This window comes from Brassica oleracea, chromosome C3, assembly GCF_000695525.1.
Source record: "Brassica oleracea var. oleracea cultivar TO1000 chromosome C3, BOL, whole genome shotgun sequence".
Lineage (NCBI taxonomy): Eukaryota > Viridiplantae > Streptophyta > Magnoliopsida > Brassicales > Brassicaceae > Brassica > Brassica oleracea.
Genome location: NC_027750.1, coordinates 26,409,517 through 26,426,519, shown reverse-complemented (window position 1 = coordinate 26,426,519; position 17,003 = coordinate 26,409,517). Strand labels below are relative to the sequence as shown.

The 17,003-nt window shown below is 37.4% G+C and overlaps 5 protein-coding genes across 6 annotated transcripts; 2 read left to right on the top strand and 3 right to left on the bottom strand.

Annotated features, from left to right (window-relative positions):
• Positions 1–1,365: 1,365 nt before the first annotated feature.
• On the bottom strand, positions 1,366–3,132 carry LOC106328146 (cytochrome c oxidase subunit 5b-1, mitochondrial-like). The gene is made up of 6 exons (XM_013766526.1): positions 2,793–3,132; positions 2,534–2,625; positions 2,309–2,359; positions 2,066–2,132; positions 1,811–1,890; positions 1,366–1,680 (listed from the first exon to the last, which is right to left on the bottom strand). The coding sequence occupies exons 1-6, from the start codon at positions 2,968–2,970 to the stop codon at positions 1,612–1,614; spliced, it is 537 nt and encodes a 178-aa protein (XP_013621980.1). The 5' UTR covers positions 2,971–3,132; the 3' UTR covers positions 1,366–1,611.
• A 162-nt stretch (positions 3,133–3,294) lies between these two features.
• On the bottom strand, positions 3,295–5,699 carry LOC106328145 (cytochrome c oxidase subunit 5b-1, mitochondrial). Of its 2 annotated transcripts, none has more exons than XM_013766524.1 (6): positions 5,340–5,699; positions 5,071–5,156; positions 4,835–4,885; positions 3,953–4,019; positions 3,718–3,797; positions 3,295–3,572 (listed from the first exon to the last, which is right to left on the bottom strand). In XM_013766524.1, exons 1-6 carry the CDS (start codon positions 5,518–5,520, stop codon positions 3,504–3,506), a joined length of 534 nt encoding a protein of 177 aa, XP_013621978.1. In that variant the 5' UTR covers positions 5,521–5,699; the 3' UTR covers positions 3,295–3,503. The 2 variants fall into 2 exon arrangements, with proteins under 2 accessions (XP_013621978.1, XP_013621977.1); XM_013766523.1 differs by having other exon boundaries at positions 5,071–5,159; positions 5,340–5,694.
• A 1,515-nt stretch (positions 5,700–7,214) lies between these two features.
• On the top strand, positions 7,215–7,965 carry LOC106328911. The gene has a single exon (XM_013767454.1). It carries the CDS (start codon positions 7,319–7,321, stop codon positions 7,655–7,657), a length of 339 nt encoding a protein of 112 aa, XP_013622908.1. The 5' UTR covers positions 7,215–7,318; the 3' UTR covers positions 7,658–7,965.
• Positions 7,966–11,045: 3,080 nt separating this feature from the next.
• LOC106328286 (coleoptile phototropism protein 1-like) lies at positions 11,046–13,086 on the top strand. The gene is made up of 2 exons (XM_013766700.1): positions 11,046–11,895; positions 12,433–13,086. The coding sequence occupies exons 1-2, from the start codon at positions 11,137–11,139 to the stop codon at positions 12,976–12,978; spliced, it is 1,305 nt and encodes a 434-aa protein (XP_013622154.1). The 5' UTR covers positions 11,046–11,136; the 3' UTR covers positions 12,979–13,086.
• A 1,474-nt stretch (positions 13,087–14,560) lies between these two features.
• LOC106329361 (auxin-responsive protein IAA19) lies at positions 14,561–16,011 on the bottom strand. Its single transcript, XM_013768004.1, has 3 exons — positions 15,535–16,011; positions 15,029–15,122; positions 14,561–14,932 (listed from the first exon to the last, which is right to left on the bottom strand). Exons 1-3 carry the CDS (start codon positions 15,932–15,934, stop codon positions 14,842–14,844), a joined length of 585 nt encoding a protein of 194 aa, XP_013623458.1. The 5' UTR covers positions 15,935–16,011; the 3' UTR covers positions 14,561–14,841.
• Between the last annotated feature and the right edge of the window lie 992 nt (positions 16,012–17,003).

Below are 17,003 nucleotides of genomic sequence, written 5' to 3'. Positions count from 1 at the left end.
TGTGTTTCTTAGATGAGTCATGAACCGATGATTAAAAATTGAAAACCCTAAACTTTCATTGAAGAGAACGCTTACAGACCAAAGAAGTTTATTGGGTTTTTTTTTAACGAATCTCATTTCAAAACGTGAGTTATAAAGTATTTATTAAATCATTAGATAAAATAAATAAGTGTGGGTCCCACAGAAAAAACCGAAGAAGCAAAGGTTTCCGACCTTCATAAATATATATTTGTTTCAGCCATCAATGTACAAATAATCCTTTAGCTCAGTGGTATAAATGTTGTTGTTTAGATTTCAATAACCTGGGTTCGAGTCACAGACTTAACACTTTTTCACACTTTTTAAAAGTGAGACCCACGTATCGCTGACGTGTTGCATCATGAGTGATGCAACTGTCCGATTATAATGTAAATTGTTATTTAACGTATATATACTAGTGGTATTTAGGTTTCTGCTTCGTATTTTCGTTGTAAACATATAATGATATGAAACCAAAAAAGGCGTATCAAATAAATAATAACGTAACTGACGCTATACTGAAATATTAACAACCTACGTAAGTTCTATTTTCGGTAATTCAAGTTAATTAATATTAATCTGGTTTTTAACCTTTGAGATAATAATTTAAGAAGAAAACGTTGAGAAAAGAGACGAAAGACAGCCGCGTCGCAAGAGAATCAAAGCGGCCTTGATGTTAACCTCCACCGTTTTTTATCGTCGCGTTTATATACCTTTTATGTTAATCAATAAGAAAGATGGAATGTAAAATGTAGGTGCATTGTATGCGTAGTTAGTCAGTGTTAAACAGTGTTGTTAAAATCAGACCGGAGGCCGAACCGGAAACTTTTTGGATCACGATTCAATATGGTTCGATCGGATCAAATCTGGTTCAATAATCTGGTTAATATATTTTTAATGTATAAATTTAAAAGTAATGTTAGTAAATATGATACATAATTAAAACATAAATGAATTTAAAACATAAAACATTATAAATATAAACTAGTTTTATGTTTATATGAATGGTGTATAGATTTTTGATAGTTTCAATGATTTTTATCAGTTTAATAACTCTGAAATCCAATCTGGCTAAGTGACCGGTTCATGATCGAACCAATTATTAGATCCGATCCAGCTATGTAACCGGTTCATGGTCGAACCTGGTTCAACCATCGGATCGGTCTGGTTTTAGAAACACTGGTGTTAAACCAATTAATGAACAAGGTTCGAAGAAATTTGATTTTTCGACGATGTTTTTACTGAATTATATGGGCGTTCACAAGGAATCAATGACACGATCAAACCGTCCAATACGAAAAGACATCGAACCATAAACAATAAAATGTGAAAATAAAATAAGCAAAAAGGCAAGAATGATTCCGACTCAAAAATTCTTACAAAAGTAAGAGTTTTGGCATGTCGACAACTTCCGACACCGAGTGTTGTTCTAAAAGGTTCAAAAACATTTTCAACTGTGTTACACCAGTAGCATATATATATATATATATATATATATATATATATATATATATATATATATATATATATTTTTATTCCAATCATAAAAAAAAATCTAAAAATATTTAAAGAAAGCAAAACTCGCGGCCGGAGTCAGTGGTGGTGCTCATGATCTTCATCACCGTGACCATCCGGAGGCCCACCAGGACCAACAACTTCCAGCTGAAAACATAAAGTTAACAAATTCAATATTCATAAATGCAAAATTTCAACGAGTTCTTGTTCTAAATCCTTTTACAGTTTCGTTTCCCTACCAATTAAAGCAAATCCGATACTAGAGTTGTAAGCTTACCTCGAAGAACTGAGTGCAAACAGGGCATTCAAAAGACTTTCCTTTCTCCAGCCAGAACCACACTACGTCGTGTTCATCCTCTGCAAAGTACATGAGACCAAAATCAATAGCTAATAGACATCTAGAGCTCCAAACAGTTTGCAAAGGATGAAAGAAAGACTTTAATAATCAACGATAACAATCATTCATTTTTTTTGTTTGCCTCTTCTCATCCGTTTAACGACACTAGAGACAGTGAGAATGGGATGAACATACCGCCTTCGCCACCAGGGCATCCCACAATTCGCTTGTCATAGTAGGACTTCACTATAGCTGGAGCTTCCTAAGGTAAACACAAATTGGTATCAATAAAGATGACAAAACTGTTATCAAATGGTATCATATAACCCACGGCCCACCTATGATTTCAGGTATTTGCAAGAAAGGATTCTTAAAGAAATATAACTCAACGTAAGATATTTAAAGTGAGAGTTACAAGATAATAGAAATACAACTAACCTTGGTTCCAAAAGGACCTTCAGGGAAGTCGATGTCAAGCAGCCTCCTCCCCTATCCCCAACAAAAAAAAACAATGACAATGACAAGGAGCGTGTTATCAAGCAGAAAGATTGTTTCGAAATAAGTGATGGGGTGACACTGACAGTCATGATGAGTTGCAGTAAAACACATTTGCACCATACGATATGTTAAAGATGCATATAGACTCTAAAGATTAGGAACCACCTCGAGTTCAGCTTCAAGCTCTTCCTTTTCATGTCCAGTGGCGATGGGCATTACATCCTCCACCTTCTTCTTCTTCACAGAAGTCTCTACTACTACAGAGTCCAATACATCTCAGATATGAGTATTAAACCAATCTAATTGGTTCGTTTTAGCAAACGAATTAATCATCTCATAGACCAATACATATTCTATATCCATCCTCTAAAATCTATTGCACCGCGAAATCGAGATCTCGAGATCTGTAGCAACGACGTGTCACCTGATTCGGAGCTGAAATGGCGAGGGGTGACGGAAGAAGCAGAAATGGCTGATCGATTGGCAGCGAGGTAGGAGCCAGCGGGTCTCGCGGTGGCGGCTATCGATCGACAAGGAGGAGAAGCCGCGGCGAGATCAGAGGCTAGGGTTTTGAGACCGGAGGAGACGATTCTTCTCCACATGGTGACGAACGATGATGACTCAGAGACGATTCTGATGGACGAATAGAGATTCTAATTTAACTCGTACGTGAGAAGCTAGGCACGTGCCAAATCGGTTCTTACCTTCTATGCAAATTTTAGCGGAAATGTTTGCGAAAGATGTCTCGACTGTGTCAGCTTTTGATCAATTGTCTGTTTGACTTGTTAATAGAGATGAACGATGAAGCATTAGAATATATGACGAGTTCTAAACAATCAAATCGAGATGGTTTTCTAGTGACAAATCTTTAAAAATCACATGAAACGTTGTGCCACAAGTAGATTCGGTTCATGCGAGTTACGAAGGGGGTATGAACATTCTGCTCAAGAGGCAAGACCGATTCAGATTCAAGAGTTGTTACAAAAAGGGGGAAACCACGGTCATAAGAGTTTTGGCATTTAGAAACTCCGATGCCTGAGTGTTGTTTCAAAAGGATCGAAAAACATTTGTTTATTCCAACAAAGAAATGTAGAAGTAGAACTTTTGAAAACCCTGAAAACAAAACGTTAGTCTCTCAGTGATGGTGCTCATCGTCTTCATCACCGTGACCATCGGGAGGTCCACCAGGACCAACCACTTCCAGCTGCAAAAACATACATTTTAACCAAGTCAATATTGAAAAATCTTCACGAGGTCTTGCTCTAGTCCTTCTAGTAATTCATCTGACCTATGACTATGAGATGACACTCTATTCGATTTATTTACATTTTAGAGCGAAATTAACTTACCTCAAAGTACTGAGTGCAGACCGGACACTCAAAAGACTTTCCTTTCTCCAGCCAAAACCACACAACATCGTGCTCCTCCTCTGCAGTTTTCAGAAGTAATCAGACAAATCGTTGGTAGCTAATGTCTACACTGGTTTGTTAGATACATGAATGAAATATATTCAATAAAGACAACAAATAATGACAAAAAGAAACTTGGAGTAAATGCCATCAAGAGAAGACGAGATGAGCTTACCTCCTTCCCCACCAGGGCACCCCACAATCCGCTTGTCATAGTAGGATTTTACAATAGCAGGAGCTTCCTGAGGTAAACACAATTTCGTACCAGTAAGATGACAACATTGTGAAAAAAAGCTAGCCAAACGAGAATGAATGCTGCTCACTCAAGAGATAAAGTGACATGAGACAATGAATAAGATCAAATGCAAAATTCAGCACTCATACATCCATACTCCTGTATGATTTCAGTAATGCAAAAAAAAAAAAACTTAAGAATGCTAAGAAATAAACTTTCATGATCTACAGACACTTGCACATGCTATATGTGACATCTGCAAAATTTCGTCATCAGTGGATATAAACGTCACAGACAATGGACCATGGTAAACTAACAAACACCGCGTAGAATTCAGTTTAACTCACCAAACCCCCACATACAATTCAACTCCAAAATAGTTCTTTATAGTTTATAAAGGGAACAAATATAACATTGTTCACACAAAATATTGAAAATATGAACAAGGTAAAATCAACAGAGTTCAGTGTGACAATTACACAAGATCCAAATAGACACTGCATGCCAAAGCAATGCTGGGAAATGCAATAATAGGGATTAAGCAAAGGGCGCAAGTTGATCCATATAGGTCAATTAAAAAACTGAACACAATTCAATTTGGATGAAACCATACGTATCAGGACACATTTGATCCGCTTATTCGAGGTCACCGAAACAGCTGAACGGGAATACAATGTAAAGGCATTCATGATACTAGACTTAAGTGTCCTCAGTTTGCTAAATCAGGTTTGCTTTCGAGTTCTTGTGATGAATATAAAGTCTATATGATGCCCCTAGCAACACTGATTTGGTGTAATTACGACCTATAGAAATTTAACTAACCTTTGTTCCAAAAGGACCTTCGGGGAAGTCAATATCAAGCAACCTCCTCCCCTGCGCCCAAGAAAACAACGAAAAGGTTAAACTTAATTTCCTCCCACTGAAAATTACTGCTAAAATTTCATATAGGGGTAACAATATGATCACATGTGAAGTTGCACTGAAGCACATTTGCATCACAGTGTCATACTCATATACATATATTAAAAATGCATAGAGACTCAAAGATTAGCTATCACCTCAAGTTCAGCTTCAAGCTCTTCCTTCTCATGACCAGTAGCAATGGGCATCACATCCTCCACCTTCTTAGTCGCAGGGGTCCCTACTACTGCAAATTCAAAAGGGTTATAACAGTCATTCACCACCCTCTCTACACACTCTAAATCCGTAGCATGTGGATGCCATAAGAGAACAAACAAAGCGATTGATACAGCGAGAATTTTGCTACTGAGTCAAAATCCCAAACCGAGATCTGAATCCGAAACTGCTTAAAGCAACGATTTCTCACCTGGTTCCGAGCTGAAATGGCGAGTGATGAAGGAGGCGGGAGCAGAAACGGATGATCGATCGGCGGAGAGGAGGAAGCCGACGGGTCTCGCGGCGGCGGGAATCGATCGACGAGAAGGAGAAGCGACGGCGACATCGGCGGCTAGGGTTTTGAGACCGGAAGAGACGATTCTTCTCCACATCGTGATGGTGACTCGGAAGGGTTTCGAGTAGAGATTGATTCTGTTGTGATCTCAGGTCAAACCTCGAGCGATTAGCCAAACCTCTTCACCGATTCGAACGTTTTTTAAGTGGCCTTTGGGAGAGAAGATTAGAGATTTCTAATTCCAAATTGGTCACTCGCACGTGAGACACTCTACACGTACACACGTGTCAAAATACACATGTAGTGGTGACATTAAGTGGGTTTTATGTAGGAAGATAAACCTGCTAACCCAATATGATTATTGGGTTGTGTGCCTATATCTGTGAATGTCGTCGATATAAGGTAAATATCTGAGCCCATGTAATTTCAATACGCCAAAAGATTGCAATTTTTGTTACGACTTGCGAGTTGGGAAGTTGTTGATGAAGAAATATTTGATAGCACCAACAATTATTTACTTATATCTAGGCCTGAGACTTATTATCCGAGATGCGGATTCGATCCGAGATCCGTTCCGGATCCGCTCCGAAAATGGGATATCCGGGGTGTCCGGATCCGAATCCGGATAGTAAAATCTTAGATCCGTGCAAACCGAATCCGGATCCGGATATCTTAATTTTTAGGTCCGGATATCCGGATCCGGATCTGTATTTTTAAAATATATTAAATTTTTAAATTTTATTAATATTTATATTTGATATATTAATATTTATACATGAATTAAGCTTATAATATTATATTTTAGTTTTTACAATATTATAAACATATATAAATATTCAATTTATGTATTATATTAAAAAAATTAGTATTTTTTGTCAAAAAAATATTTTTAATTATTTTGACGGATCCGGATCTGGATCCGGATATCCGCGGATAATAGAATATCGAGACGGATATCCGAAACTCGGGGATCCGAAAACCACGAATCCGGATGCGGATCCTAAATCCACGGATCCGACGAATCCGGATCCGGATATCCGCGGATAATAGAATATCGAGACGGATATCCGAAACTCGGGGATCCGAAAACCACGAATCCGGATGCGGATCCTAAATCCACGGATCCGACGAATCCGGATCCGGATATCCGCGGATAATAGAATATCGAGACGGATATCCGAAACTCGGGGATCCGAAAACCACGAATCCGGATGCGGATCCTAAATCCACGGATCCGACGAATCCGGATCCGGATATCCGCGGATAATAGAATATCGAGACGGATATCCGAAACTCGGGTATCCGAAAACCACGAATCCGGATGCGGATATTAAATCCACGGATCCGACGAATCCGGATCCGGATCCGGATACCATAAATTTTCCGGATATCCGGATCCGTCTCAGGGTTACTTATATCTACGAATATGTTAATCAAACTTATGAAAAATAAAACTGATTATAAAACTCTCTCATTTTCCTTGAAAAATAATTGAATAATACATCCAATGAATAAAGACGTCTACTTGGACAATCCAAAAATAAATATCGCAAAATAAATAAATAAACCAAATAAAGCGGAAAGTGCAACAGATGGAGACATTGCACAATTGGCAAACAACGCTGCTCAGCTCCACGCCTTCAATCTTATCCACATCTACTAAAGAAGCAATTATGATCCAATGCGCTCGTCTCCACCCTAACAATCGTGGTGCATCTCGCTTTCAACGCTGTACATTCTTCCCGATAATACCCCTTCGTTGCGCAACCCACACTATAAATATTTAATCTATTTTAACAAAATTTAATAAGCAAAGCAATCCACGTTCTTTATCCATCTTCTTCCCCCAAATAAACACTCTTTACGTTTTCGGATTAATCTCGCGATCCATTGCAATGGCTACAATCATCTCCTGCTCCGCTCTTCCTTCGATCCGTGCATCTTCCGGATCCATCAGAAAACCGGATCAGACCGGAAAGAAACCCGGTTCATGGTGGGCTCCTCTTTTCGGCTGGTCATCGGAACCAGATTACGTCGAGAGTAACAACAACAGCTCCTCCGCGAATCGGGAATCAGATCTGGATCAGAGGACTACGCGGAGGTGTCTCACGGAGGAGAAGGCGAAGCAGCTCCGCATGAAAATCGCCCAAGTCTCCACGTTCCACGAAGTCATGTATCATTCTGCAATCGCGTCACGGCTCGCGTCTGACGTGTCCGTTCGGGTCAACGAGTAACCGGATCGGGGTCATGGATAATAAATAAATAAATAATAATTTCTCGAACTAAAATTTCTTTTTCGGATCAACAACAACCTCTTTTGATCGATGATACTCAAGAACCGTTGGATTGCGTACCGTCGTCCATCTAGATCGTGCGCGTTGTTGTTTCTTGTCAACCGTTGGATTGTCATTTAGTTTAGCTTTATTTCAACAAATATATACATATACATTAATGCTGACCGTTGGATTTCTAGTGGAAGTTTAAGTCAAGTGTAACGTTTGGTTCACGTGTGTTACCCAAAAATGATCGTAATTATCAAATCTATTATTAGAAGCTTGGATCTATAAAAAGTATCAATAAATGTGGTTACAAAATTGTATCATAAACTACTTAATAGGCCCCATATTATGATGATTTGTATCTTTTCTGCTGAACCGGAGGAGGCGATATGTAGGAGAAGCCAAACCGAATCGAATCAATTGAGTCCAAAGACGGTAACCGGTTAAAAGTTTAAAGAAATAAAAGTATGCAGAGAGAGCATGAATCGAACACGCGGCACCCATCCACTAGAAATGACGCTCTACCAACTGAGCTATCCCTGCTTGGTGTTAATAGACGCAAGAATAATGTATATAATATATTTTTATGGTACGCTCTCCCAACCGGCTATCCCCGCTTTTATTATTAGAAACGTCAATGTTAATTTTATCTACATATTTCAAATATTTTGTTCTTTGAAGATATCTTGAGTTGTTGTCTTTCAAATGTTAGGTTTCTAGTTCAAAGAGATATGTCGGTTGGTCAGTTCATCTATATCTCGAGTGCTAGATTACACTTTGTCTCCTGACAAAGCCTTATTTTGTGTTCGTCAACAACACTCTGCCTAAAACAATATGTGATCTTTTCTTGCTTCTATGTATAAAGCTTTCTAGCCAAGAGACGTTGTTTGATTTCTTCTTTGATTAACCGCGCTTTCTCTCTCTCTCTCACTTCTCTAATGGAATCGGTCTAATGAACTTACAAAGACGAAGATGGGTTCGCATAGCAGTGAGAAAACCTTATCCCTAATAATGTTTGTATATATACACTTCATCATAGGTCAAAAGAGCTTGTAAGCTTATGGGAGTGCTTGTTGTACCCCTTTCAATCACAGCTATTAGTCAGACAAGCATAAGGAATTTAACCTTTTGGCTGCAACACCTTACCGTTACGGTATTACCAGTGGCAGAGCTAGATATAGATTTTATAGGGGTCAAAATGATTTTATTAGAGGAAAAAGAGTCGTGCATGGTCTTGACATGGGGGTCAAAGGAAGAGATTTTGACCATCGTCTCACCACAAGAATAACACTAAAAGCAAGCCTAAACCTATTTTTTTTATAGATTTCATAAAGATCAACTGACCCCCTCAACCCAAAGTGGCTCCGCCACTGGGGTATTACTATCAGCCTTGCCCCTTTAGTGGTTGCTTACGCGTTACTTTGCCATCTTATGTGAATGTCACCAACTAAATGTTCTCCTAGATCCGCCTTTGCCAACTATGGTAAGGATCATAGTGAACTGCTACATTTCCGACAAGGAATGCCGGGGTTTTGCTGCCAAGATCACACCCATATATAGGTTTTGATCGGTAACTTTGCGGAATGTTGTGTCATACGCCATTCCGCAAGTACTTTACTGATCAACAAAATATTGTGGAATGAAAAACGCTGACAAAAATATTAAGAGAGATTTCATTAAATGGAAAAGTGAGTTCTAGTAGATTATGACAGAAAAAAATTATAAAATCAATACTTTCTTACTATTAAATTATATGCTAATACTATCTTAAATTTTAAAATACATAGCAATAAATTTTTTAATGATAAATAGTTATGTTGTAAATAAAGTTATAATATAATTTGTATATTATTAAATGTCAATCTATTATTAAAATGTATTGAAAGATAAACACGATATTTATAATTAGAAGTAAGATATTTTTAAATAAATTTTAGTTATTTTCACATTTTGTAATTACTGGTTTAATTATTGATATTTGTTTTTTATTATAAAAAATTGAATACTATATAAAATAGTGTGATCAGATTAATATATTCCACTATTTCACAAATTTTAAAATTTTCAGCTGCTTAATTAATTTTTCTGCAGTTTAACTATTTTTTCTGCGATTAAGCGATGGTTACCAATCGTAACCATAGTCTTTCTCGCTTGTGCTTTTTGAAAGTCCATGGTTACTGCATCTAACTATCTTCGTGGTGACTCCTCTTCTACCAATAGTCTATGTAAGTTTCCCTGAACGACATCTTCACTGATGGTGCCAAATACAGCTTATTAGAACAACTTCATCATATGTACTATGAAAAGGTAAATGAAATCAAGCTTCTTATGTGAGAGAAAAAAAAATCAAGCTTCTTATGATCTTATCAGTTTGTGTAAAGGTGACCCAAACACCGAAGAACAGCCAAGCCCATATATGTAGATAGATAGACCTTCAATGGGCCATCAACGGGCTAAACAGGTTGGTGTGTTATCGCACTCATGATGTGTTGTGAATGTGCAATGGGAACAAAAAGAGACGTTAGAGATAGAATCTTTTGCTTGGCATGTACGTGTGTGTGATGAGACAAACGGCATGTTCATTATAATTCGAAACCGGGACCATGCATTGTCGTTTCACTAGAAAACCCACATGGAGAGAAGGATATTATTACAAAAGAGCAATAAGAGAGACTCTGATTCTTTTGTCTTTCCCAAAATACTGTCTTTTTCTTAGCTCAATATATACTATAAGTTTACACCGTTAGTTTCTTTTGACAATCAAACTCGCAGTCATTCATTCATGAATGTACTTCGTTTGTTATATACTATATAACCTGTTTTTACAAAACATTTACTGTTTGAATTCGTCAAACAATGATCCTTTCTAGGTCATTCTTGTTTAGACCAACCAAAATCAGTTTTACAGTCGAGATTAAACTGATGCTGTAAATACTCATTTATTATATATCTTGCAATATATCGATATCACTAGAATACGGTTTACCATTATCATGGCGGAGAATAAGGACACGTTTATGCATTGATTATATTCCCTTTGTAATAAGACAATTATGTAATTAAGATGGGTATTGTCTCCATCCTTCTCTTATATTTTATCTTCCTACAGGCTCTCAATCCTCTTAACATTAGGAATTTAGGATCATGTATTCTATGTATCATCTCATATAAAACCATAAAACATTTATTTTCATGATTTATTAACTTCTTAATTTATTAAAATAATGAAAAACTATGAAGACACTGAAACTATGAAAATGCATGAATACATATCAAGGTTTTACGGATTGAATATTAATCATATATTATAAGAAAATGTAAAAGGACCACCCATCATTTTTTCTTACAATATAAAAACCATTCTACTAGCTCTACATTCTACCACAACACTGAACTTCAAGCTCACGGTGAAAGAAAAAAAAAAGCGAAACAAAATGGAGAAACCACCTTCGCCGGAACCCGTCACCGTCTACGCCAATCCACCGTCCCATCATCACCAAGAAACGTTCGCCGGTGAGATGGAGTACTACTCTTGGTTCGACGAAGCCTCTATCCAAGACATGAACTACTTCGTCAAAACCATCACCGGCATCAAATCCAAAGGCATCCGACCAGACCTCATCGGCTCCATCATCGCTCACTACGCTTCCAAGTGGCTCCCTGATCTCTCCGGTAACGTCTCCGCCGCCACGGCAACACCACCACCACCGACGGAGAGCGTTACGGCTTCTGTAATGAAGAAACGGTTTTTCGTCGAAACTCTAACCGAAATCCTCCCTCCGGAGAAAGACTCTGTTCCATGTAACTTCCTCCTCCGTCTCCTCAGGACGGCCAAGATGGTCGGAGCCAATCAGAACTACTTAACGGAGCTTGAAAACAGGGTGTCTTGGCAGCTGGACCAAGCCTCTCTCAAGGAGCTCATGATACCTTCGTTTAGCCACACGTGCGGGACTTTGCTCGACGTTGAGCTCGTGACTCGTCTCGTGAAGAAGTTCGCTGGTTTGGATAGTGAAGGTGTTAAAACCGGTGCGGCTCTTGTCAAGGTGGCCAAGCTTGTTGACTCTTACCTCGCTGAAGCTGCTATTGACGGTGGTTTGACTCTACCGGAGCTTATATCACTAGCCGAAGCTCTGCCTAGCCATGCTCGTACCACAGAGGATGGCTTGTACCGCGCCATTGATACATATCTCAAGGTAATGATAATAAAGTGTTGTCAATAAATCGAGACTAATATGAAGAAAGCAAACTATATGGAGGCAAATATTCATTTTTAAGGTTTGTTTATTAATTGTGTGAATTTATAGATAAATGTTTTACAATAAAATTTTATTTCAAAATGATTTATGTTTTTTATGCAAATTTTATTAGTTAATAATGGAAATTGTAAGTTTAGAATTATTTAAGGAAAAATTAGAAAAAATAAATTGCACTTATTCAAATGTTATTGGTCTAAAGTTGTAGAAAATAAAATTAATTGCAGATAATTATGTATTTATATTTAATTTTTAATATTGTTAATATGTGTGAAACATAAAAATATGCATTTTCAGAAACAGAATGAGTAATTCTTTAGATCCATATTTATCTTTTTTAAAACCTTTATATTATTTTCTACTTTTGGAAAAATATCTTATTTGTTAAAATAGGTTTATTTAATCCCAAAAAAATCAACATAAAGTTTATATATTTGAAGTTGAGACTCAATTCAAGATTTTCAAATTCCATTACAGGCACATCCTCAGGTGATGAAGCAAGAAAGGAAAGAACTGTGTAGACTCATTGATAGCAGAAAGCTATCACCAGAAGCAGCTCTTCATGCAGCTCAGAACGATCGTTTACCCGTGAGATCAATCATCAGAGTGTTGTTCACTGAGCAGACAAAGCTAAGCCGTCACGTTGACTGGAGTCCATCTGGCTCACATTCCTCCGAGCCAGGCTCTGGACCACAGTGCTTGTCTAAACGCGAGATGAATGTCCAGCAAGCGGAGATAAAGAGACTTCGAGATGATGTGTTGAGGCTGCAGAGTGAGTGTGGTGCAATGCATATGCAGATGGAGAGGCTTATGGAGAAGAAGAGTAGTGGTGGTGGGAGTAAAGGGTTTTTCAGGTGGAAGAGGCTTGGGTTAGGACCTTCTATTAGAGGAAGTGTTGGCGTTGAAAAGATGATGAACGGTGATAATGGTGAGGAGTTGGAGCCAAGGACTCCTGGGAATATGAAGACAAGGCTTGTCAAAGGAAGAACAACACCTTCAAGGTGGAGAAAATCCATGTCATAATTAATGTTTGCATTAATGAAAACAATACAATAAGAAGTCTTTTTGTATACACAAACACGCTATAGAACAAATGCAAGTTATGAATATGTGTTCTGAAGTTTGACAGCTAGCTCGTTTGATTGTTTGGAGAGATGAGTTAATGGAGTTGTTCTTTACGAGATAACCGTTCTATCATAGTGATCTGAAACCTTCTGAAAGCTTTAGCATTCTCTGATCTCTTCACCACTTTGTCTTCTGCCACTCTTCTCTGATGTGTTTTCAAATCAAAACTCATTCTGCTTCGACGGGAGCTTTCAGTTCTTGTTTCTATCTGTCTTGTTTGTGTTGTTGTTTGTCTCATCAGCCTATAATTGCAAGTCCACATCTTAACCTTTTCAAGAACTTGTGGTCTAGTTTCTCTATCATTTCAGCAATCTTATTTCGGCTTGAAGATCCTGTGGACTGTTTTTGTTGTTGTCTTCCAGTAAAATGTGGAGCTATTTCTCAACACTTCCTTTCCCACGGTCTCTCCTGCTTTTTTCATCTTCCTCACTCTATGGTTTCCTAAAAAGAGGAAATGCTCTGAAGCTTCTGCTGCCTCTCTTCTGTTGAAATGGGAACTTGCATTTTGACAATGATTCATAAAAGGAGAAAGACACATATATACACACAATGACTCTTAGTAAAGTATACCTGAAATCAGAACTTGGAGCAGCGAAAGTGGACAGGAACTGGTTTAGCGAAATGCCAACTTGAAGATCCCACCATGGTACGTGGAACTCAAGTTTTGTCCTTCTTGATCTTGAGTGCCTGCCACTGTACTATCCTTAGGTTACTTGGTACTGTTAAACCTCTCCTCATACAACTATTCGAAATCAATCAAACAACAGACAGAAACACTAAAATCTAATCCAAAAGGGAGCTAGTTTTAGGATGTGTATACTTGAGCAAGGGAATAACCAATGATCAAAACCCCAAGCAAGAGGGGAAGCTGAATCAGTGTGAAAGTAATGAACACTGCCACAAACAAATAGAAACTTAGAATCGACCCTGGTGCTAGCTAGTGTGACAATTTCATTGTGTGATGAGGGAATAAGCCCTTACTCTAGATGATTACGTTATTTCCACAAGAGACTTGGGAAGATCTTTGGTTTTGCAACCATATGATCGATCATGCATGTTAAAAGCCTTGCATTACAACGAATCCAAAAGTATTAGGGTATATGTAATCATGGACATTAATTTGGGCCCAAACAAAAAGTAGAACTGGGAGGTATGGCCTGAATTTTTGCTGTTTCTAGTTTGCAATGCACATGGCATTACCAATCAAAAACACAGGTACGTCATAGTTGTAACAAGTCATATGGGTTCGTTTCATAATCTTAGTAGTTACGTTCTTCAGAAAGAATATATAGAGAAAAAAAAAAGATCGACTTAGCGAACATGTCGGTTTATATGATATAATTGATATATAAATAAATATTTGAAAAGCAGCATAGGGAATCATCATTTAATAATAATGTGTGGATCCGAATAAACGAATAGAATTATGATGAAATTAACAAATTTTTGGAGACAAAAATGATTCAAATATTACAAGAAGGAAATCATGGAAACGCTACAAAGGTTTCCTACATGTATTTAAATGGATCCGAATAACATTGGATTTTAAACAAAATAATGTCTTAATTCAATACTCAATAAATATATATAGGTGTCTTTCTGAAGATAATAATGCAAACCATAACTTAATTTGTCTTATAGAATAACACTATAACATATATTATATATAACATAAATAAGAAAAATGTTCTAAAGGATCCTGATCAAGTTTAAAGGTTAAATTCTTCAACCAGTGCCTTGCTTCTTGGTCAAGTCACCGTATCACTCGTCTACTCCTCTAGGCTGCAGGCCAAACCCTGTAGCATCCGATCTTTTCATAATCCTCAACCTCTTGCATGATTCTATGAACATTCTGCAAAATCAAAATATCCAAACCCATATAAATTTAAACTGTGACATATAAAAGTATGTAATGAGATCTAATCTAATTCAAAAGATATGAACATACCCCCAAGGTACATCCCCCGCGAGCATCCAATCTCCATCTTTGTCTTCGTATATGGTAACGTATTCGCAATTATCACCATCTTTGAAGGCCACTCCTGCACATATATATGTAAATATTAATTAGGTGTTGCTTGTATTGTTATAAGTAGAAAAGTCCATTTTCTGGTATTAAAAACTTGCTAATTTAAATTGTTTTTCAAAAACGTGAAATGTAAATGAATAGTAAATCTCTAGTTTTTCTACAAATTTTCAGATATTATGAGACAGTTGAGGAGTTAAACCATAATCAGACCATCAAAGCTGAAACTCATCATCATCAGAGATTTATAGGACTAAAACCTAAATCATCTAAATCGAAATTCTCGTGATAAATAAGTCTATAAATAATTAACACATTAGTATTAGTTAACCTAGTTATAATTCTTCAATTAGTTATGTTTATTCTTAAACTGATCTTTCTTACAATCGGATTAGTTTCTTTCACATGATATAAGGAGAATTACTAACCAATGCCATGGAAACCGAAGAGCTTATCGAGAGCAAAGGCTAAATCATCATAACCTTGGCTCGAACCAAGATCCATCTTCCTCAAGTAAGGCACACCATCCATGCTCACTTTCACATACCCTAACCCCACTTTTGTTGTTGAAACTTCCTTACAACTGTTTTTCCTCCGGTAAGAGCAAACCGGCGGCCATCCCACCACCTGACTTTTCGCAACCGGAGACTCACTAACTTTCCCTACGTCACCACCTGATGAAACGACACCGCTTTCACATTGATCACTATTACTTCCTGAAGACGTCATGATCATCTCCGTGAAACCTCTCTTCTTCATCATCTTCTCCGTCCCCGGAAGACCTAGTCTCAGCTCAGTTATCTCAAGCCCGAGTCCATCTTTCTCCATTTTTGAACTTTTTTTTTTTTGTTATTCGATAGAGTTATGAAATATGAGAACTTTCTTCTCTCGCACACTTCTCTTATTGTAGTAATGGATGGTACTATACCGCGTCGTGCTTTTATGCGTTGCTTCGTTGGTCCACACGATAAAACCTACGGAAACCACTCAGAGATCGACACGTTGAGTCAGTTTGATATCTAAGTTTCAGTTTGTGTGGGGAGACAAAGTGGGGGCAAAGACAGGTCAACTGATGTTGCGGTGGTCGGTCACATGAGAGACATAAGTTTGGTGCTGTTTTCTAATTTTCTACAAATTTAATAGAGACCTGCACAACAAGGTGGTTAAGGGAACAGATCCTACGGTTGTGAAAATATTCTTGTGAATTTTCTCTGACCGTTGGATTATTGGAATCTGAATCTCTTTCTCCTAACATCCCATGTGTTTTCCTTTTGTAAAGATTTTTGTTCTAACTAGTAAATCACAGTATACTTTTTAAAAATCAGTTAGCTATACATTTCTAATAAGAGTATAGGACTATAAAATCAAATCCTATACCATTTTGGGATATGTCTGTTATCCCTTCTTCCATTTTTTTAATTGGAAATTAACAGACTTAGCTTAATTATAGGATATTTCAGCAATGATTCTGATGGGTCACCGCATAAATCCACTACAATAAAACAGCGGCATACTGAGGGAAAAAATCGTCGGTATGTCGTCGGAAAAACGCTATTCCGACGACATACCGACGAAAAAAGTCCTCGGAAATAACTCGTCGGAAATTCATCTTTCCTCGGAAATCTCTCGGAAATTTCCGACGGAATTCCGAGGAAACCCTATTTCCTCGGAATTTCCGAGGACCACAAGTTCGTCGGAAATTCCTCGGAATATTCCGAGGAAGATGTCGTCGGAATATTCCGAGGGATAAACTTCCTCGGAATATTTCCAAAATTAAAAAAAAAAATATAAATTTATTTTTTTTTAAATTGAAATTCGAAAATATAAAATTAAAATTGAAATAGAAAACATATTTAAAATACAAAAAATAATAAAATAGTTTTTATAAATAAAAAAA